At 44.9% G+C, this 23,171-nt stretch overlaps 1 protein-coding gene across 5 annotated transcripts in view; it reads left to right on the top strand.

Moving 5' to 3' along the window:
* The window catches only part of LOC137423725 (biotin-dependent 3-methylcrotonyl-coenzyme A carboxylase beta1 subunit), a 71,367-nt gene that overhangs the window by 8,762 nt on the left and 39,434 nt on the right, over window positions 1-23,171 (top strand). For all 5 annotated transcript variants that reach the window (XR_013622360.1, XR_013622363.1, XR_010983778.2 and 2 more), the window contains exons 2-4: window positions 3,254-3,453; window positions 4,274-4,452; window positions 16,337-16,417. Coding sequence is in view for 1 of the 5 variants with exons in the window: in XM_068111175.2 (XP_067967276.1) it covers window positions 3,254-3,453; window positions 4,274-4,452; window positions 16,337-16,417 (460 nt within the window). In the remaining 4 variants the exon portion in view is untranslated. The remainder of the gene's footprint in view (window positions 1-3,253; window positions 3,454-4,273; window positions 4,453-16,336; window positions 16,418-23,171) is intronic.

The following is a 23,171-nucleotide window of genomic DNA, read 5'->3' as shown; positions in this document are numbered from 1 at the left end:
ACACAAGTTCTGTCTGACCTGGCTGGAGTGTGTATCTGAGACGTACATCTAGAGTCTAGACCAAGTAAACTGACGTTGCATAGGGTGTTGAATACGCCAGACATCTATTAATTCCGTCATCTTAAGATTTTCTCCAAGGGTTTGGCAGATCTAGGATGTGGCTCCACACTGTTTCTATCTAGTGCAGGGTCAAGAGTGCAGTTGAAGTCGCCACTCATTATGAAAGAGCAATTTAAGTCAATTGTACTCAGAAGATCCTCTAGCTTTAGAAAGAAGTTGTGCCTTTCAGCATTCTTACAGGGAGCATATATGTTTACAAAAACAAAGATTTGATTATTGGCAGTGAATTGAAGACAAGCCAGATGTCCGGGAATTATTTCATTATATTGAACTTGTGAGAGCGTTAATGAGGAGGAGACGAAGAAAGCAATTCCAGCAGTGAGGCAATTGATATCACTGAAGAACTACTGGCCCTTCATTGGCCTTCTCCACTGGGCTTGGCCATTCAGATCTCCATGCGTTTCTTGCAGTAACAAGACATCCAGGTGCAAACGCCGGGTCAGATATTTTACCTGAACCTTGCGTTCTAAACTAGCACCACCGTTAATGTTTAGACTGCCAAAAATAACACTCATTCTTTCGGAAAAAGAAAGAAGATAAATAACTAAATAGATCAAAAAACCCATAGGGACCTCATTTACGAAGCTCCTGCCGAGCTTTCTGGATCATTTTTCTTAACCTGTGCTTCTGAGCATCAGTGAAATTTGGACTGTCAAGGTTACGCACAATTTCCTTCAATTTAATAATCAACACCTGAAGATCGGGGAAATGATCTTTCAGTTCAATGTTCCTTTTCCGATAGGAATCTCTCAAAAAGTCCTGAAGCTCGTCACCCGAAGGGCTATTTACAGCCTCTAGAATCTGAGAGGACTCCTCTTGACCCTCACGATCAGATTCCTCATATGGGGAATCAATTGGTGTTTCAGCTTCCTGGCACACATCACATGATTGCTCAGTTTCAATAAAAGAAACTTCTTCAGGAACGTTTTGTGCCAGAGTCACATTTGAAGCTTCTTCGGGATGCGAGGTGGGGGACTCCAAGCATGTTTGTGACATGACCACGATACTCGGTTCATGGATGTCACTCTCCTTCAGTGGATTTAAATTGTCCTCCTTTATTCTCTCTGTGCCCTTATTTTCCTCATTTATTCCTTTTTAAGGGGGAGATTTTAGGTGCTTTTCCTCCTCTTGCGATTGACAGGAGGAAGCTGCATAATGAACGTCCTCGTGTGAGATGACACTGTCTGAGGGATCAGGAACACTCACTGGGATTGGAAAATTAGAATCCACTTTTTCCTTGATAATGTTTGTACTAGTGGAGGTATCCTTTTCCTCTAATAAGGCAAACCTGTTATCACATTGAATTCCAGTGATGGAGTTTTCACCGATTTGCCTTTTCCCAGAAGGTGACGCACTTCTTACAGCCGATTTACGTTTTTTTACTTTGCAAACGGTAACAAACCCCTCATTTGCACTGTCCATTGGTTCAACGGGAGGGGGCGTGTCCACTTGTTTACCTGGTTTATCCTGCACATTTGTCGAGAAGGAAACGTTAACATTAATCTGTGAGTCATTGTTACCCGTTTCGACCATGTTCGGCTGTTCCTTCTGATGGCGGCAAAACCGTTTCATGTGTCCCACTGCACCACAACCAAAGCACTTTAGGGTGTTGGTGGTGATGTATACTTGGTAATCGCAACCATTTGTAGTGAATTTTAAAGCAACATTCAAGGAGGGATATTCCTTTTTGAGAACCATAAATACCTGTCTACGGAAACTCATCACGTGACTGACACGTTCATCCTTACAGCCCAAAGGGAGCATTATTAATGGACACACAGTCACCATATCCCTGCAGCGTTGCAAGGATTGTATTGGTATCCAGGAATGGTGGTACATTTGAAATAACCACTTTCTGAGCAGGAGTATCCAAGGGATAAACCATAACAAAGTGCCCGGAGTCGAGGGACAAACCTTGTTGTACAATGAGAGCAACGTGCTCTACATCGGACACAAACACGATAACCTGTTTGTTCATACGCGACGCCGCACGTACCTTATCAAACCCGATCATGTTCCTGATCATGAGAACAATCGCTTCCACCGAAACACCCTCCGGTGGAGAACACGCAATGCCATGCTCGCATGATAATTGCTCAAACGCTGCATATCGCTGCGAATGAGCAGCCGCCATGTTTGGACACACGAGGCTCGACCTCGTCCTCCCAGCTCGGGAAGAGGAAGTTAGTAATGCACTCCGACTTTCCCTCTTAGGGAAAGGGAGCGTTAAAAAAACAAACCAAGGAAATATAAGCGAGAAAAATGGTTTGAAGTGAAGAAAATAAGTCAGGGGAAAAAACAACAGGGAACCGCCCAAAAACGACGATTACCTTAACCTGCACGATAAGTGTGCTCTAAGGCTCTCTCTCTCTCTCGTCTCGTCGCCTCTCGTCTCTCGTCTCTCGTCTCACTCTCGGCTCAACATAGAGGGGGAAACACAGGGAAGCTTTACAAATAGAAACAAGGCCACGAAGGAGCGAAATGGGGGGGGGGGGGGGGTAGGACAAACAGCCAGGACAGAGCACTCACGACATGAAGCGGGAGGCGCCATGACATCACACCCAACGCACCAGCCAGCAGATGGTGACACAGAGAGAGACAGACAGACAGACAGACAGACAGACAGACAGACACAGAAGCCCTTTGCCCATCTCAATGCGACCAGAGAGGAGTTTCTTGCTTCGATGTCGTCTCCACGACAACACCAGCAAGGCAGCATTCGTCAAGCACCGACCAACATGTAAGAGCAGCCAGCTTTGCAGGGGTGTAGCTGGGTCTTGTCAAGACTTTAAGTCACAGAACCAGTCTCCATTCACATCCATCACCTCCCGTTGCCTCCTTGCTGGTGGATCCTGTTTTAAAATGCAGTTTGCCAGGATGACCTGCGCACACCTGAAACCCCCTCTCAGTACACCTCACTCTCTCCTGAAGCTGCTTCACACTCCGTTGCTAACTTATGGTCGTTTTCAAAGCAAATGACCAGTCCGAGCTGCCGTCTCGCCAAGATGTTTGCATTCCAAGATCTAGTGCAGAGGTCTGTGGTCATACCATGATGATTAACCACTTTAATGGTATCTAATTTGTAACACAATGTTAAACAAGCAATACTTCATATATCGATACTGTGTTGCAGATTGGCAGAGCTCTTGCAACGATCACGGGATGGTGGTGGCCCAGCCGCACGGGTCAGACACGTTGAAAGAAACCGGAAACTGCTTGTCCGTGATCGTCTTTCTCTTTTACTGGACCCCGGCGCCCCATTTCTCGAGCTCAGCCCTTTAGCTGGTTTTGACCTATCCTATGGAGATATCCCAGCTGCTGGTTGTATTTCTGGTGAGGCTACCACTGGGTGTGATACAGGTTTTGGTTTGGTGGCAAAGCACCTTTTAGTCAGATCTTCCACTCCAAACAGATTTTGTAATTGTTACCTGGTTATCAAATAGTATGGAGGTTATGGATCCACCCTGTCCTCTCCTGCCCCGACCCTCCTACATTTCACGAGTAGTGGCTGGTGACCCCAAATGGAACTTCTGGTAAGTTCAGATGAAGAGAAGTCAGACCAAGGGAATATATTTGTCGGCATGTGGCGGATGAGGAATTGAGGCATTTGCTGTGTTTCACCATTTTGTCCACAATAGAGTGAACTTTGAACATTGGTGTTTTTTTGTTTTTTTCAAAACTACACAACACATATGTGCAAGGAAGTTGGGGTTTTTGGGCACATATGTGCAAGGAACTTGGGGTTTTGGGGCACATATGTGCAAGGAACTTGGGGTTTTTGGGCACATATGTGCAAGGAACTTGGGGTTTCAGAGAGGGGGCGGTGCACAATTTGATAAATGAAAGAAAAAGAAAGGTGATCAAAAATTGTAACTTTCTTGCGTGCATAATTTGTACACGTGCATACCGATACACACAAGGAGCTTGAACACAGGACAAAGCCATTTGGTCCATCATGCCTGTGCTACATCAACACCACAATCATGCACCGATACCCAAGCTACCTACCCTTCCTGCCAATATCCATGTGCATCTCTATTTCATAATGATCCCTGCAGATGTCATCATCAGCTTTTGCACAGCTGTGTACCACTTTATTGATCTGTAATGGGAAAGTTGTGCTTAAAATCCTTACCTATGCTTGTTTCTTCAGGTTTGGGAAAAGTAGGTGGCCTTTGGTGCGGCGTGGTTGCCAATGATGCTACGGTGAAAGGTGGTACAGCATTTCCCATAACTGTGGCAAAACAGCTAAGGGCGCAAGAGGTGGCCAAGGCCTGTGGGGTTCCTGTGGTCTATGTGGTGGATAGCGGAGGAGCATATCTTCCATTGCAGGTAAAGAAAATTAGATGAAGTAGAAATCGAAAGGAAATAAAATTGCAGTGCAGTATGGAGTTGGGGGAGGGGTAAGCCCTCCTCCACACTACTGGTTTTATAGAGTTTCCATGATCGTTTGTTTTCCATAGAAAAATGAAGTGCAAGATCAGTGTGATAACATTGAGGGTTGAAGGAACTTTGAACTGATGAAGAGGAGAAAATTTGTTTGTTTTTAAAAGATAGTTTCTAATATGACTGGCAATATTTACAGTCACGTGAAAAAGTAAGTACACCCCATGTACAGTTTTGACTTTTTCAACATATTGCAACATACAGCTATTTGATCTTCATTTCAACAATATTGACAGATAAAGGTGATATAATATAACAAATATCATGAAACATTTACATTTTGTAGTCCATTGTATAATTTAAATAAACATAAATGCAAATTTCGCATGTGGAAAAAGTAAGTACACCTATACATTTATCACTACTTCAAATACCTAAAATTAGAATCAGGTGCACCAGCTCGGGTGCAAATGATTAGAACATCGTTAGAGAGGATCTTGGAGGAACCTGTCTTATTTAAACCTCAGACATTTCGTTTGGTTTGCTCTTTGTTGTTGGTGTGCGGCGTCACCATGCCTAGATCAAAAGAGCTCTCTGAGGCCTTCAGAAAGAAGGTTATAGATGCCTACGAGTCTGGGGAGGGATTTAGAAAGATCTCCAAACAATTTGAAATCAATCATTCGACTGTCCGGAAGATCATCTACGAGTGGAGAAGATTCCAAACAACTGCCAACTTGTTCAGGCCAGGCCGCCCCAGCAAGTTCAGCCCAAGAGCAGACCGCAAGATGCTGAAAGATGTCTCTAAGAACCCCAGAATGTAATCACGGGACCTACAGGTAGCTCGTGCCACTGTTGATGTCAAAGTGCACGAGTCTACCATGAGAAAGAGGCTGCACAAATTTTATCTACATGGGAGGTGTGCCAGGAGTAAACCTTTGCTGTCCAGAAAGAACATCAGGGCAAGACTAAAGTTTGCCAATGAGTACCTAGGCAAAGACCAGCACTTCTGGAACAATGTGCTCTGGGCAGATGAGTCAAATGTAGAGCTATTTGGCCACAGTACCAGAAGACATGTTTGGCAAAAACCAAAGAAAGCATTTGACCACAAGAACCTGATACCAACTGTAAAGCATGGTGGTGGAATTATTATGGTTTGGGGCAGCTTTGCTGCATCAGGGCCAGGGCAGCGCACCATCATAGAATCCACTATGAATTCTTCATTGTAGCAGAGGGTGCTTGAGGATAATGTGAGGCCATCTGTCGGAAAGTAGAAGCTCAACCGAAGGTGAACCTTGCAACATGACAATGACCCTAAACATACCAGTAAATCCACCAAGGAATGGCTGAAAAGAAAGAAATGGAGGGTTCTGGAATGGCCAAGTCAAAGCCCGGATCTAAATCCCATCGAGATGTTGTGGGGGGATTTGAAACGAGCTGTGCATGCAATAAACCCCTCAAACATCGCACAGCTGAAAGAATTCTGCATGGAGGAGTGGGCAAAAATTTCTCCCAGTTGATGTCAGAGACTGGTAGACAGTTATAAGAAACGCCTACTTGAGGTTGTTTTTGACAAAGGGGGCAATACCACCTTTTCGAGCCAAGGGTGTACTTACTTTTTCCACATGCAAAATTTGTGTTTATGTTTATTTAAATTATACAATGGACTACAAAATGTAAATGTTTCATGATATTTGTTATATTATATCACCTTTATCTATCAATATTGTTGAAATTAAGATCAAATTGCTGTATGTTGAAATATGTTGAAAAAGTCAAAACCTGACATGGGGTGTTCTTACTTTTTCACGTGACTGTATATATATAATTAATAATGGGTTCTCCAACCTCTTACAATCTAACAAATAAAAATGTTGTTTATCAAGATTTTTCAATCAATAACATGTGGTACTTGTATCCGTTGATTTTCATCAGGAGTAAAAATAATAATAAACTCCTCGATTTACTTCACATATAAATACTACTGAGGGAGTGGGTTATGCTGGACGACCAATCACAAAGCAGCATTTTCAGAGTCTCATGCACAGTAGCCAATCTCATCTGAGGATTAACTGACCAATGGTGAGCCATGGTGTTGTTGTTGTGACTTCACTCCAATCAGCAGTGATCACATGTCACTTTGTTATGACACTCCCAATTGAGTTCAGGTGTATCACATTTCCTTTCATCATCTTTGAGATGTCTCCACAGCTTGATTGGAGTCCACCAGTGGCCAATTTAATTGATAGGACATGATTTGGAAAGAATTTCTATATAAGGTCCCACAGTTGATAGTGCATGTCAGAGCAGAAACTCTACCATGAAATCCAAGAAACTTTCCGTAGAACTCCGAGATATAATTGTGAGGAGGCATGGCATAGACCTGGAGAAGGGTATATAATAATTTCTAGAGTGTTGAAAGTTCCCAACATCACAATGAGTTCCATCATTAGGAAATGGAAAGAATATGGAACTACCCAGACTCTTCCTCGAGTGAGCAACCGGACAAGAAGGACCTTGGTCATTGAGATGACCAATAACCCAACGACCACTCTGATTGAACGACAGAGATCCTTTGCAGAGATGGGAGAACTATAGAGACCTTCACAAATCAAGGCTTAATGGGAGAGTGGCCAGACAGAAGCCACTCCTGAGAAAAAGGCACATGACAGCACACCTGGAGTTTGCAAAAAAGCACGTGAAAGACCCTGAGAGCATGAGGCAAAATATTCTGTGGTCTGATGAGATGAAAATTGATCTCTTTGGCTTGAATGCAAAGCCCTACATCTGGCAGAAACCAAGCACAACTCATCGCCCATCTAACTCCATCCCTACCGTGAAGCACGGTGGTGGCTGCATCGTGCTCTGGGGATGCTTTTCAGTGGCAGGGACTGGGAGACTTCTAAAGATAGAGGGAACAATGAATGGAGCCAAGCCCAGGCAAACCTTTGAGGAGAACCTACTTCAGAGTGCAAAAGACCTTAGACTTGCCTTAGACCTGAGACCTTAGACCTGGAGGGAGGAGACTGCAGCGATGATTTATGTTCAAACAGGACAATGACCCCAAGCATACAGCCAAAGCAACACTGGAATGGCTTCAGAACAAGAACGTGAAAGTCCTTTGAATGGCCCAGCTAAAGCCCAGATTTGAATCCCATTGAGAATTTCTGGAAAGACTTCAAGATTGCTGTTCACCGATGCTCCCCATCCAACTTCAGAGCTTGAGCAAATCTGCAAAGTAGAATGGGAGAAACTAAACTCCCCAAATCCAGATGTGCAAAGCTGATACAGACATACCTAAGAAGACACTAATAGTGGGGCAGATATGTAACAAAAATTGCACGAGATGTTCACATCCGGCAGAAAGTTTGAAATTTTGCATACAGGGGTATTTTGACATGCTGAGTTCAAAAATTGGCGGATCCAAGAGGTCTGACCAATGGACAGGCCGCCATCTTGAATTCCAATATGGCTGCCAAGACGAAATGTTGATAATCCCTATCTTGGGTTCTAAATGACCTGTGGTGCTCAAATTTTGTACACAAGGGTATGTTGACATGCTGAGTTCAATAAGGCAATAATTTGAAATGTCTGACAAATGGTATGGCCGCCATTTTGAATTCCAATATGGCCGCCAAGACGAAATGTTGAAAATCCCGGGTTCTTTGCAAAAGCAATACCAATTCAATGGATCCCTAGTTGACAAATCGTATAACAAGTCAAAGAGCTCATTTCAAAGTATATTTCGTACCAGTTGGCAGCCGTAACATGCTGCAAGCTTTTTTCCATCCGTTTTACTTCTCCTACTGCTCATCTCGGAATGACGATACTTCTGTACCCCTGCTGATATGCATGCCAAGCATGTAGCATCATTCGTGAATCAGCCTCTTCATGCGTACATGGTTGAATTTGAGAAACATCAGAAGGGGGCTTTGATTTAACCTCTTCTTCTAAGGTTGTAAGAAGTGTTTTTCCCTCTGGAATAGGCATCGTTTGCAGGGAATCAGCAAGGAAACTGAAAAATGTCTTTTTGTTGGAATCTACACGAAGGAAGCTGCTCCAGTTTCGTGGCACGGATGTCTGTTCAGTCACATGGAGTGGTATGCCAGTGCCACGACCAAGCCTGGTGCCTTCTTTGAGACTGTCCGTTCTGTAGGTGTCCCACACCACATCAACACGCATCACAGTCCCCTCATTTAACTTTCGGGCAATGTACGGAAGGACCTGTTTCTGTGCATAGTCACCAAATGTCCTGATCACACTGTTGCACTTCTTAGGCTCCAAATGATGGACTAAGGCAGCCCCATCGAAAATACGAACTTCTCCTTTGGGCGCATCACGAGGACGTTGTGCTAAAGCTTCCAAACAGGGCAAAAGATCAGCCTTGCCGGTTGGTGGCCGCATTGTATTGATACCTTCAGCCAATGCAGGTGGCCACTCATGACACTCATATTCATAAAATGTGTTAAGATCACCATCTCTAGTTTGGCAAGAAATGTACATTCGTGAGAAGAGCTCCACATTACTTTTCATACGTGTAATCTTCGCCTCAGACTTTCCAGGTGTTTTCTTGGGCTTCGATTTCAACAGTGGCAGATTGTTCTTTGAAATGCTATCATAGAAATTGTCAGAAGGATCCTTGATTCGCTGCCCCACAAATCCATCAAATTGTGTTTTGCCAGTGTCCTCCATGGATCGCACTGCGGCTATCACTTCATCAGGCATGATGACCTTTGTGTCAAGCACATACAAGTCATTACTGTCTTCCGCAAACGGGTTTCCAAGTTTTTCAAAGGAACTGATTGCATTATTGAGATCTGATGCAAAGGATTTCTGGACACTAGGCAATTGTTCGTGGTGGCGGACATCAGTTTGCCTCTGTCTTTGAAACTGGTCCTCAAACTCATTCAGGATTCTGGCTATTTCTGCACCAGCTACCATCCACCGGCGAAGAGCCCCTTCATTCTCAGTAATTCCAATGACTCCACCATCACCTTTCACATAAGCGTTCTGCTGTTCGTGTATCTGATCGTGTGCCATAGCAGAGAACTTGTGTGATGACTTCTGAGTGACAAAGTTCCCCTTGACAAATTCACGATGGATATCCATGGAATCGTTTGAAAGTTCCTGAAGGTCTGTTACATGCACTGTCAACCATCTGGCGTAATGGTAATGGTCCATGGCAAACATCCACGGAATGATCGCCGTGAGAGTCTCCACATAGAGCGTGTAGTTGGCTTCCCGTTGTGATCTTATGAATGCCAAGAGAAGACACTCCAACTGCAGGACTTTATTCCAGTAGCAAAACTGGGGGTACTTTGTAGCCATCTTCTTGCTCCAAAGATCAAATGATTGTAAATCTTCAGTTTCACATGTTTTCCGGTAGTCATCGTATGCCTTTCGCTGCAGAGCGTACAACGCCGCTACTGTGACTTGGTGTGCCCATTGTGACCTCGATATTTGCGAACCTTTGTGAAGACTATCTGCTCTTCCCTCTGTTGTTACACCAGCACTGGTCATTACACTTGCCCAGCCACTCCCCTCCAGGAAGCTGCCGATCGCTTTCAACAAGGCCATCTCTACATGAAGTCCTCCCATCATCACAACAAACCTGTCTTCACCATATATACCTGGCCAAGTCCATTGAATCTTCTTTGCAATTGCATAGAGTGGTTGATCAACGGTCAGAACTGGAACTTGTCCGGGGTTTACTAGTTCTGTCGCCTGCTTGATTAAATTCATTCCATGCTTCACCATTGCCAATGTGTGAGCACTCTCGCGGAACAGAGGTAGCAGTCCTGTAATTGCAGGAGGCCGAGGAACTTCAACCTGCAGATTTGCCATGTATGCTGACCAGGAGATATTATCTTCACTCTCAAGACCTTCCTTCTCCTGCAGACTTTGTACAAACGAAAGCCACTGACTTTCTTTGTCCTGTATTCCGGAGGACACACTTGGAGTGGATGGACCTTTTGGTTTTCTTGGAATGGGATTATTAGTTGGAAATGTTTCAGGAGGCACATCACTGTAAGATGCAGGAAGGGCGGCTATGGTTTTGGAGCGCTGTTTGTTCTCATTCTCAGTGACATTCTCATGATTTCGAATGCTGCCACTTTTGTCATGTGAAACATGTTGTGTCAGTGATAACGCGGTTCCATGAAATGAACTTTGTGCTGATGCTGATGATGGGTTGTGATCTATGTTGTCTAGGTTGCCTGTTGTGAATATTCCACTTCGCAATTTTGTTGGACACACAACGCCATCATGTTTGTATATTTCTATGACTCTGTTGGCCTCATCTGTGGATACCTCCAGTATGCGATCATAGGAAACACACAAACCATGTTGAAAAAGAACGTCAACGAGATCCCGTTTCCTTGTTTTGCTATGAATGAGAAGACCCAGGTAAAGTGGCAGTGATGTTTCACGTTTCAAATTGTGACGTACTGCTGTAGTTTCCAACCTTCCTCGTTTCATAGTGTTGAATGTTACAAGTTGAGTTAAGGATTGCACAGAGACGCCTCCCTTGTTGTTTGCGTTTTGTTTTTGTATGTTTGTACCAGCAAGAATCATTTCCATCAACGCTGCCAATGATGGTGGTGAGTTGTTATATGATTCGTTAACTAGGGATCCATTGAATTGGTATTGCTTTTGCAAAATATCTTTGCGCACAATCTGGGCAGCTCTCATGAGAATGACCGCGTCGTTGTCAGAGCTTTGTCTACAAGCATGCAATAAAGCTTCACCAATGTCCTCTTTGAATGACAGTGCCACTTCATGGTTGCTCTTATGTGCCTCAAGTTGCGGAAGGTGTCTGAGAAGCTTGTCCTTAAGGTGAGTTGAATTAATCCTCTTTGAGATATCACCTCCCAGTTGTGCCAGACGTTCTGTATAAAGCTTTGTGAGATCGGCTAACTTGAAAGTGTAACTGTCATCTGTACACTTCATTTCTTCCAAATAGGCTATCAATTCGGCCAAAGCTACTGATTGTGGTGGCATATTTTCACTTGAACTGGCTTCCTCATTCTTTCTTACAAATGATCTGTATCGAGTGTGGAGAACAGTCATGCACTTCTTGTGATAAACAGCATCTGATGCCGTCATATCACCTACAGACAATCTAGCCAGGAGTTTTGTATCCCTCAATTCTGTTGCCATCAATCGAACATTGGAATCTACATTTTTTGTTGCCGCTCTGTGGACTATTTCTTCATTACTGATAATGCTATCACAAAAGAAACATGTGCTAGCAGTACTCTGTTCAACGGATGGAGATTTGAAACTTGTTCTGAGTCTTTTCTTAACAGGCGAGTAAGTTTCTTCACCAAGTTTAAGGTCTGAACTTTGCTTTCTTTCCCTTGATTCAGCCCTGGCCACACGAGAGCTGCTGCACTGCACATAACAGTTTTTGTGCCATTTGGCAGCATGCGCAGCTAGGGTTTCTGCAATACCGCAACCATCATCTAGTCGGGAAATGTTTATCCCGCAAGGCAAGGCACCTAAATCATTCAATGCCTTGAGATTTTGAGCAAGATTCTCGTAGACGTCTAGACACGACTGATTGCTGCCCTTACGTGCATCTCTTAGTGGTTCATTTTCAGAACGTTTCTGGCAAAGAGCGCAAATGTTCCAGTCTGTTGGCATTGGAATTGTTGACGATGTTTTCTTTGATTTCGACATTGGATCTGAAAGAGAAAAAACATTAAAAAAATAAATTATTGGAATGTCATGTGAATGTTCAGTTCCGGCAGAAAGTGTTAAATTTCACATACAGGGGTATTTTGGGGCGCTGAATTTCCCAAATTTCTACTGCCTTCGACAAAATTACAAACCCATCAGTAGATTTGAGATGCAACAATTTTCCAGTTATCATAATAATGCTCAAATGATTTAACATTATGACATTACCGTACACTGTGCTATTAAAGCAATGAAAACATCGATGTTTGTCTTGGCGGCCATATTGGAATTTAAAATGGCGGCCATACCGTTTGTCAGACATTTCAAATTATTGCATTATTGAACTCAGCATGTCAACATACCCTTGTGTACCAAATTTCAGCGCCACAGGTCATTTAGAACCCAAGATAGGGAATTTCAACATTTTGTCTTGGTGGCCATATTGGAATTCAAGATGGCGGCTGGTCCATTGGTTAGATCTCTTGGATCCGCCAATTTTTGAAATCAGCGCCCCAAAATACCCCTGTATGCGAAATTTCACACTTTCTGCCGGAAATGAACATCTTTTTCACATATCTGCCCCACTATAACCTGTAATCGCTGCCAAGGGCACTTCTACGAAGTATTGACTCAGGGTTTATTTATTTTATTTTATTTTATTGTATACAAAGCCAAGGCTCGTGTAAGAGCTAACACATTAAGCACAAAAACATAAACAGACACATAAACACACAATAAAGGAGCAGGAGAGAAGAGGAGGAGAGAGAGGGAAGCATACAAGCAACAGTTGAGCAAGGACATCAGGAGATCGGTGGAAAGGAGAGGGCTGGGGGGGGGGGGGGGGAGGGGGGGGGGGTACATCGTAAAAAACAAATGAACACTACTTGTAATTTCAGAAACGAAGTGGGAGATTTAAAGAGGTGGATTTGGGGTGAATTCGTGGGGGTAGAAAAGATCAAGGTGTTGGATGGGGGAAGATAAGAGATGGTGGTGAACAGCTGTTTTAAAGACCTGGAGGGAGGAGTGGGATTGAAGGGAGTGGGGGAGTTTGTTCCAGAGGCGGGAACAAAGAGGATTGAAGGAGTGTAGGTGAGCAGAGAGTCTTGATTTTGGCAGTTTAACCAGAAGAGGGTTGCTGGCAGATCTTGTGTGTCCTGAAGGAATATTTGCGGGACAGAACACAGACAGAGCTGGTGGAGCTAGGCCGGAGCAGAGCTGTAGATAGAGAGAGTTTGGCTCTACTAAACAACAGGCGCCATGTTGTTACCCATGGTCAAGTGCACTCACGCGTGCGTTCAAGCGTGCATGCAACTTACTGCTATTAGGGACGGGTTTATTTTTATGTTCCTGAGTTTCATACATTGTTTACTCAGTTGCGAATGAGTGGAAGTTGGGATGGATGAGTGGAAGTTGGGATGGATGAGTAGAAGGAGGGATGGATGAGTGGAAAGAAGGATGGATGAGTGGAAGGAGGGATGGATGAGTGGAAGGAGGGATGGATGAGTGGAAGGAGGGATGGATGAGTGGAAGGAGGGATGGATGAGTGGAAGGAGGGATGGATGAGTGGAAGGAGGGATGGATGAGTGGAAGGAGGGATGGATGAGTGGAAGGAAGGATGGATGAGTGGAAGGAGCTTTTTTTTGTTTGTTTTTTGTACACAGGATGGAGGCTCGTGAAAGAGCCAACATTTGTCACACAAAAAAATCAAACAGACAAACGAAGTATATACTAAGGGGAGCGGCAGACAAGATGGGGAGAGAAGGGGAAGCACACAAACACAACATTTGAGAGCAGGGATATCGGGAGATCTGTGGGAGGGAGAGGGCTTGGGGCGAGGAGGCGTGGGAAGGGGTGGGGGGTGGGAGAAGTATAAAACAAACGCTCTTAGCTCTTACACACTCGAAGCTCTTACACGAGCCTCGATCTTTTACACAAAAAAAAAAATGAGGGATGGAGGAGTGGAAGGAGGGATGGATGATGACTGGAAGGAAGGATGGATGAGTGGAAGTTGGGATAGATGAGTGGAACTTTGGATGGATGAGTGGAAGTAAGGATGGATGAGTCCTTAGGATGGATGATGAGATGAGTCCCTCCTTCCACTCATCCATCCCTCCTTCCACTCATCCATCCCTCCTTCCACTCATCCATCCCTCCTTCCACTCATCCATCCTTCTTTCCACTCATCCATCCCTCCTTCCACTCCTCTATCCCTCCTTCCACTCATCATCCATCCTTCCTTCAAACGTCAATCCATCCATCCTTCCTTGTACTCATCCATCCCTCCTTCCAGTCATCCATCCTTCCTTTCTTCCACTCATCCATCCCAAATTCCACTCATCCATCCCTCCTTCCCCTCATCCATCCCAACTCCCACTCATCAGCCATCCTTCCTTCCACTCAACCATCCCAACTTCCACTCATCCATCCAAAGTCCACTCAACCATCCCAACTTCCACTCATCATCCATCCTTCCTTCCACTCATCCATCCCAACTTCCACTCATCATCCATCCTTCCTTCCACTCATTCTCCATCCTTCCTTCTGCTCATCCATCCCTCCTTCCACTCATCCATCCCTCCTTCCACTCATCCATCCCCACTTCCACTCATCCATCCCAACTTCCACTCATCCATCCCTCCTTCCCCTCATCCATCCCAACTTCCACTAAGCGAATGCATGCAATGCGATGCGCGTTCTGCTAGTTACGGAGGTTGAGTAACAACATGGCGCCTGTGAATCACATGACAGCGCTTAACCAATCATATGGCAGACCAGTTGAAACCGGGTTGACCGAACTCTCTCTATCTACGGCTCTGGGCCGGAGAGGAGTCGGTAGAAGACAGAAAGACCACCAATCTGCCTGCGGTGAGCGAGTGAAAGGCCCTCAGAATCAGCTTCATCGCGGGAGATTCCAATGATTCTGAAAGCTTTGGTTTCAACAGCGTGAAGCTGAGCTAGGTGTGAGGCAGGAGCACCAGCCCAGAGGGGCTAGCTGTATTCCATCAAGTTGTGGAATACATATGGATTAGAATACTTATGTGAATATGAATGAATGAATGATCGTTTTAAGGCCATTTTCCCCGCTAGAGCGGGGGTTAGCCTTGCGGGCCCCATGACAATCATGGTTCCCTGTTTGAGGCAATGTGTTTTATGGCCGGATGCCCTTCCTGACGCCAACCTTTGGTCGCCTCTTACGATGCACAGGGATACGGTGTACCTATTCTAAATCGGGGTACACACCGTGATCATTCATCCCAGCAAGCTGGTACTCAATTTGCCAACCTCGGAAGGATGACAGGCTGAGTCAATCCCCCTGGCGTTAATTCAGCGATCGATCGGGATTCAAACTCAGGATCATAGGATCCCAAGCCAGCACCCTAACCACTAAGCCAACACCAAGTTAGAATACCTCTGTAAATTAGATATTTATGCATTTCATTTTTAATTATTTTATTTAAAATTCTAAAAAAAACATAACTCCACTTTGACATTATGGGGTATTTATTATGTGTACATGATCCCTGGTGTTGGGCTAGCGGCTAGGGTGCCGGCTTAGGATCCTAGGATCCTGGGTTCGAATCCCGGTCAATCGCTGAATTAACGCCAGGGGGGTTGACTCAGCCTGTCATCCTTCCGAGGTCGGCAAATTGAGTACCAGTTCACTGGTAATTCCCTGTTTGTCGTTAAAGGCGGCAAAAAGGGTTGGCGTCAGGAAGGGCATCCGGCCGTAAAACATTGCTTCAAAAAGGGGACCGAAAAACAACAACAACCACAGTTCCCGAAAAAGGCCAACCCCCGCTTGCGGGGAAAAATGGCCTCTAAAGGTGGTTTTTTTATTATGTGTACATCAGTGACAAAAATATCAATTTAACCCATTTCAAATTCAGGCTGTAACACAACAAAATGTGAAAATGTCAAGGGGTGTGAATACTTTCTGAAGGCACTGTAGGTGCCAATAACAAACTGATTTGATTTTGAATGTCCGGATCCAGATCTGGCCTATCAGTGGGATACAAAACGTAAACGATTCAGCTTGGCTGAGGTATGCACTCTACCTAGTGTCGTTCGAGCTTTCTTTTGTGATCCTTGATTAGTTAATGGTTGCTTTGAGAAATGCTGTGGCCTTGGTGCGTTTTCTTTCTTTTTTTTACAGGCAGAACTCTTTCCAGATAAAGAACATGGTGGGAGGACTTTTTATAATGAAGCCATCATGTCAGCAGCTGGATTAGCTCAGGTGAAGATTCACTAGAGGTGATGGGCAAAGTTAAAGATACCTTTTTGTGAGAGAAACATAATACAGGGTGGGCCATTTATCTATTCCCAGTTTTGAACCCCTGCAGTTCTGTTGCTAAGAAACGAAATGTAAAACAGTTACAGAATATAGGTACAAATTTCAAGTTTTTGTGGTAAATGTTTTTATTGAATTTGTAAGTGTACAAAGTTGGTTATGAATTTCGACGTGATTTCCATCATTCTCAAGCAGTGTTCATCCTTTCGCCAAGGACTTTCCCTGTCGCATTTCGACCGTTATTTCTCCAAAAGCCGCTTGAATGTGCTCTTTCAGGTCTTGAATGTTTACTGGTTGAGTTGCATAAAGTTGCATAAATGAATTTAGTTGCCTAAATGAATCTATAAATGAATGAATGTTTACCCATAAGCCCCTGCCAAGTTGCCGAAGGTGCAACAAAGCCCCACAAGAAAAAAATGCATGGGATGAGGTCTGGCAACCGAGGGGTTAGGACATATTATTGTCTTTATTAGTCCCCTACCGGTGTACACCGGAGGGGACTTTGGGTTTGCACGCCGTCCCTCCGTCTGTCAGTCCGTCAGTCCGTCAGTCTGTCAGTCCGTCACGCAAAGAACAGCTTTCTGGACTTTTTTTTCTAATCGCTTAATGCTAATGATTTCAAACTTGGCACATGGTTTCCTCATGATAAGTTACAGATCAAGTTCGAACTTCACGACGTTTCTCATTTTTGACAAAGTTATGGCACTTTGAACGTTGGTGATTTCCCCAACAGTTTTCTGGACTATAATTTGGAGTGCGGTAAGTCAAAGCTGTTAATATTCCTTGTTTTAACTCCAATTTACATTTTGTTTCTCTACTTTTCGTGAGAAGTAGGGGTCTGTGCAATCTTTCATGAACTTTATTTGGTGCAAATCGGATAATTTATAGTCGGGTTACCTCAGACCGTGAGTTGGTAATTATATAATTCACACAGTGCATTGCAATACATGCAGGCCGCTCCACGGAGGGACCTTGCGGGCTTATTTTAACTCCGATTTACATTCTGTTTCCACTTTTTGTGAGAGGTAGGGGTCTGTGCAACCATTCATGAACTTTATTTGGTGCAAATCGGATAATTTTTAGCCGGGTTACCTCAGACCGTGAGTTGGTAATTATATAATTCACACAGTGCACACACGTGTAATTTCCCCAACAGTTTTCCGGACGACAGACTGCCGGTAGAGGACATGAATTGCAGCGCAATACTCAGAATGCTTGTTGTTTATATTGCATAATAACTAAATTTGTGCACTTCTGGATTCAATAAAACATTTATACCACAAAAAGTTATACACACAAAAATTTGAAACATGTACTGATATCCTGTAAAAAATTTCTTCGATTTATTTTCTTGGCAACAATCACGGGGGATTAAAACTGGGAATAGATAAGTGGCCCACCCTGTACAAGGTATTAAAATGCCTTCGTATTCGTAAAATAAACCAACAGGTGATCTGTATAACGGAATACTAGTCTCTGTGAAGGCTTGTGTTGATTTATGTCGGCAGACCAGGTAAACCATATATTTTATCATTGAGAGGTTGATAAGAGTATGTTTATTGCTGTGGAAAATGACGTGTTTCTGATGCTTCCATTGTTGGCCCTTCATTGGAGCAAAATAAGGAAATGTCTGTGGACGGAGGATTATAAAATATGTCCAGTTAATTTTCTCAACTAAATGTTGGTCACTACCCGTGGATATGGTGATACGTTGCAACGCCCTCTTTCTCATGGAGGTAGGCACACCTCAACATTTGGTTGAGAAAATTAAGGGTGCTTATTTTTCTCCAGATGCAGACTGTCTCTTGTCCAATTCGATAAAATGGAAGGAGGAACTACACAACCCAAGGTGCAACATGCTCATTCGATTTGAAGTTCAATTTCAGATTGGTGACAATTTGTGTGAAAATTAATCGCACGAATTATAAATTTGATATCAAACTTCGAATTTAATTGACGGCATACAAATATCAGGCCTGGCTATTTCGGTTATTGAAAGAGACCGTCCCCGTCCAGAAATAGAACACCGACACAATAAAACGTACACGTCCATCAATACATAACATCGCTCATTCAAACTTTTCATGAAGTGTATTAAATCAATTGCAAGGAAAATTGCTTCGTGCATCTATTACCATCACTATGTATCTATTACCATCGCAATTTATCAACCGCGAATGCGCTAAACCCACGAATCTTGGAACCGCGTATGTCAGGGTCCGACTGTACCTCTGTCACTTTCTTGACATTAATAACACGAGTGAGAATTGCTTTGCAATGCATGTCCCTTACCAAGTTTCAGTTCAATATGTTAAAGGGTTATGGGAAAAAAAGTACAGAAAACCACACGTGGGATAAGACATGGACGGACAGACAGGTCAGAGAGCAAACCTGCAGTCCAGTCCGGGTAGGGCACCAATAATGCTTCAGTCAAATGCATTGACATGGCCACCCACTGATCATTTCAAGTCGACTTTCCACGCAGTTATCTGTTACATTCATCCTCCACCTTGCCTATGTTTAAAGGCATATTCCATATCAGAAATTCCTTTGGCTTTGCCATTTGTACAGGAATTATTTGGACTTCAAATCAGACTTTGCTGAGATTTGTCCATTCTTTGCTGAGTGTGGTTGTATCCCAGCACCATTGTAACTTCTGCATTGAACCGCATCAGACGCTCTGATGAGACAGACATCTGCAGAACCTTCCAAGAGAAACGACGAAGAAAGAATTCCATTTACATTGACGTCCTTGTAACGTCTCAGTCAAGAACGTGACTTTGAGAAACATCAAATTGTTACAGAATGATCCTGAAATGGCTTCGGTTATTCCACAGCGGTAAACATGCTTATATCAGCTTTTAGTTGATAAATTCAGGTGATGTGGTCATCGGGATCAGAGTTGATATATGTGCATTATCACATTCCGAATGATGCAAGTATGCAGATGAGGAAATGGAATCCCCCAATTGTATTCTGTCAAATGTCAAATGCTAACTTCCACTTCCAATGCATCCAGGTACATATCTACTTCCCTTTTTTTTTTTTTTTTTTTTTGTATACAAGATCGAGGCTCGTGAAAGAGCGAACATTAATCACACAGAAAGACAAACAGACACATAAAACAAATAACATCGGGAGCGGAAGACAAGATGGGGAGAGAGGGGGAAGGACACAAACACAACATTTGAGAGCAGGGACCGAGAGACATGGAGACATCGAGAGATCTGTGGGAGGGAGAGGGCTTTGGGGGGGAGGCATGGGAAGGGGGGGGGGGGGGTGGGAGAGGTATAAAACATATGGACACTGCCAGGACTAGGAAAGAAAATGGAATTTCAAACAAGGTGGATCTGGGGTGAATTAGTGGGGGTAGAAAAGATCAAGGTTTTGGATGGGGGAAGATAAGAGATGGTGGTGAACAGCTGTTTTAAAGACCTGGAGGGAGGAGTGGGATTGAAGGGAGTGTGGGAGTTTGTTCCAGAGGCGGGAGAAAAGAGGAATGAAAGAGTGAAGGTGAGCAGAGAGCCGAGATTTCGGCAGTTTAACCATCAGAGGGTTGCTGGCAGATCTTGTGCGACCTGTAGGAATATTTGGGGGACAGAGCACAGAGAGAGCTGGGGGAGCAAGGCCGAAGAGGAGTCGGTAGAAGACAGAAAGACCACCTACCTGCCTGCGGTGAGTGAGTGAAAGGCCCTCAGAGATAGCTTCATCGCGGGAGATTCCAATGATTCTGAAAGCTTTGGATTCAACAGCGTAAAGCCGAGCCAGGTGTGAGGCAGGAGCACCAGCCCATAGGGGAGAACAGTATTCCATTGAGCTGTGGATGAAAGCCTTGTATGTGGTGAGGAGCTCAGGTGTGCCTAGGAAGGACTTCGCACGACGGAGGATGCCCAGTCGGCGACTGGCTTTGGAGGCCAGCTTGGAAATGTGGTTTTCCCAAGAAAGATCATGGCAGATAGTGAGACCCAAAAGCTTGAGCGACAGAACTTCTTGGAGAGGATTGTTGAGAAAGTAGATGTGAGGGTTGTCCAGTCGATCTTTTCGGAGAAACATAGTAAGAGTGTGAGATTTGTCAGGATTGAAAGACATGTTCCACTTGTTTGACCAGTCTGTGATTTTGTCCAGGTCTTCAGAGAGTGAGGAGGCTGCAGACTGCCGATCTGAGGGAAGAGGGATGGAGCGGCAGAGAGTGGAGTCATCAGCAAAGAGATAGAGAGGATTTTCCAGAGAGTCGGAGAGATCATTGATAAAGACCAGAAAAAGCACAGGGCCTAGCACACTGCCTTGGGGAACTCCAGCCTGAAGAGGAAGGGGAGATGAGAGAAATCCATTCAGGGCCACACGTTGACTATGACCAGAGAGGAAGTCCGCAAGCCATGCATGGAGATTTCCATGGATACCATAGGAGGAGAGTTTGGTGAGTAGAGCTGCGTGCCAGACCGTATCGAAGGCACGTGATATGTCAAGGGAGACAGATCTGATTTCCTGTTTGGCATTGAGGACCTCCATTCATTGTTGAGACAGCAGAAGCAGCATGTCCAGAGTAGAGTGACCTGGTCTGAAACCAAATTGATGATCAGAGATCAAGCCATTGGAGAAGAGGAAAGATTTCATATCCGAAGCAATGATGGATTCCATGACTTTGCTGATAATTGGGAGCAGGCTGATTGGTCTGTAGTTGCAAGGATCTGTTTTTGCACCTTTTTTGTGTAAAGCGGTAATGTTTGCTGATTTCCAGGATGCTGGCAGATGACCTTGAGCAAAAGATAGGGTGAAAAGAACAGAGAGAGGGTGAGATAGAGCGGCAGAGCAGGATTTTAGGACCCGTGGGCTGATGCCGTCTTGTCCAGTTGCAGAATCAGAGTCGAGGTTTGACAAAAACTCCTCCCCCTTGTCATTAGAGAAGGACACAGAGTCCAGGAGCAGTTGGGTTCGACTGGGAAAGGTGGGAACAGAGAGAGATGGGTTTGGGACTAAGGATTTTGAGGCAAACACAGAGTTGAGGCATTCGGCTTTGTCACGTGCGATGTCAACTGTGTGGCCATTTGAGGTAAGGGAGGGGATGGAGGGGGAACAAACACCAGAAACGGATTTGACCAGATGCCACCAGGATTTGGAGGAAGGAGACAGGTTTGAGAGTTCATTCTTGAGTGAGGAGAGATAGTGCTTCCTGGCACTCCTGAGGGTAGACACACACTTGTTCCGAGCTTGGTGGAAGGAACTGAGATTGCCTTCAGTTGGATTAGCCTTCCAAGAGGCAAAGGCAAGTTGTTTCAGGGCAACTGCCTCACCACAAGATTCAGTGTACCATGGACGGGAGGAAGGGTAAGACAACTGAAGGCGAGATGGGATAAATCTGTGCATGAGAGAGATCAGTTTGCTTTGGAAGAATTCCCAGGAAGAATTGATGTCAGAGGCAGTGGAGATGGGAGACCAATCCAGACGATTGATGGCTGCTTGAAGACCGTCCCAGTCGGCCTGAGTGAAATGCCAGACTCGTCGACGCTGAGGAGGCTCTCTGAGAATGGCCAGAGAGATGTCCACTTTGACAAGCACATGATCAGAAGAACCGATTGGAGCAGAGGAAGAGCAGCAGACATTAGCAGGGAAGTTGGTCATAATCAAGTCTAGAAGAGAAGATACTCCATTGGCTGAGATCCGGGTCGGGAAATTGACAGATTGTGTCAATCCCAGTGAGTCACAGAAGTCCTTTGCTGAGGTGCCATGACTGGTGAGAGAGGGACCCACACCCAACCAGGTGGCATGATGACAGTTGAAGTCACCACATATGAGGAAGAGAGAGTTGGGATGAGTGGATAGAAGTTGGTCCATGTTGTCAGACAGTGAAATGTAGATGGAGTCATCACTGTTTGGGGGACGGTACAGAACACATATGAACAAAAGGTGGGAGCGGAGAGGAAGCCGTAGCCAGAGGTACTCCTGGGGGTGAGGAGGAGAGAGGGCAGTGCAAGGAGAGTGAGGAAGAGAGTTTTTGATAAAGATAGCCACCCCACCACCAGGCCGAGGCTCAGGTCTATCATACCGGAGGAGGGAGTAACCAGGAAGAGATATTAAGGAATCAGAGACATCTTGAAGGAGGAAAGTCTCTGTTAAGCAGATCAAGTCTGGATTGTCAGAAGCAACCTGTATGGAGAGATCAGTCAGGTTTGAGCGAAGGCCCCGGATGTTTGAGGTCCATACCGTTAATGAAGAGAGAGGGGGAGCATCGGGTACAGGGGAGGGGAGAGGAGGAGTAGGGTAAGATGAAGGATGAGAGGGGGAGGTAGGGAGAGCAGTTGATAGTGTGTCAGAGATTGCAGAAGAGTTCCAAGAAAGGGAAGGATGAGGAGGATGAAAGGTTTGATGGTGAAGGGATGAGGCACAGTGAGGGGTTGTTTGAGGGGGGGGCAGAGGAAAGTAGAAGGTTGGGGGGGGGGGTGGAGGTATGAGATAGAAGGGAGACGAAGTGGGGAGGAGGCAGCTTTGAGGACGAGGGGGGAGGAGGGAGAATTGGAGAGGAATGGTATGGGGGGAGATTTGAATGGGAGGGGTTGGGGGGGAGTTTTGAAGGCGAGGAGTGAGGGGGGAGTTTAGGAGGGGAGGGGCAAGGGGGGAGTTTAGGAGGGAAGGGGCAAGGGGGAAGTTTAGAAGTGGAGGGGCAAGGGGGAATTTAGGAGTGTAGGGGCAAGGGGGGGGGATT

The sequence above is a fragment of the Myxine glutinosa genome, chromosome 1 (assembly GCF_964187855.1).
Source record: "Myxine glutinosa chromosome 1, kmMyxGlut1.1, whole genome shotgun sequence".
NCBI lineage: Eukaryota > Metazoa > Chordata > Myxini > Myxiniformes > Myxinidae > Myxine > Myxine glutinosa.
This window is presented reverse-complemented; position numbering and strand designations above follow the sequence as displayed.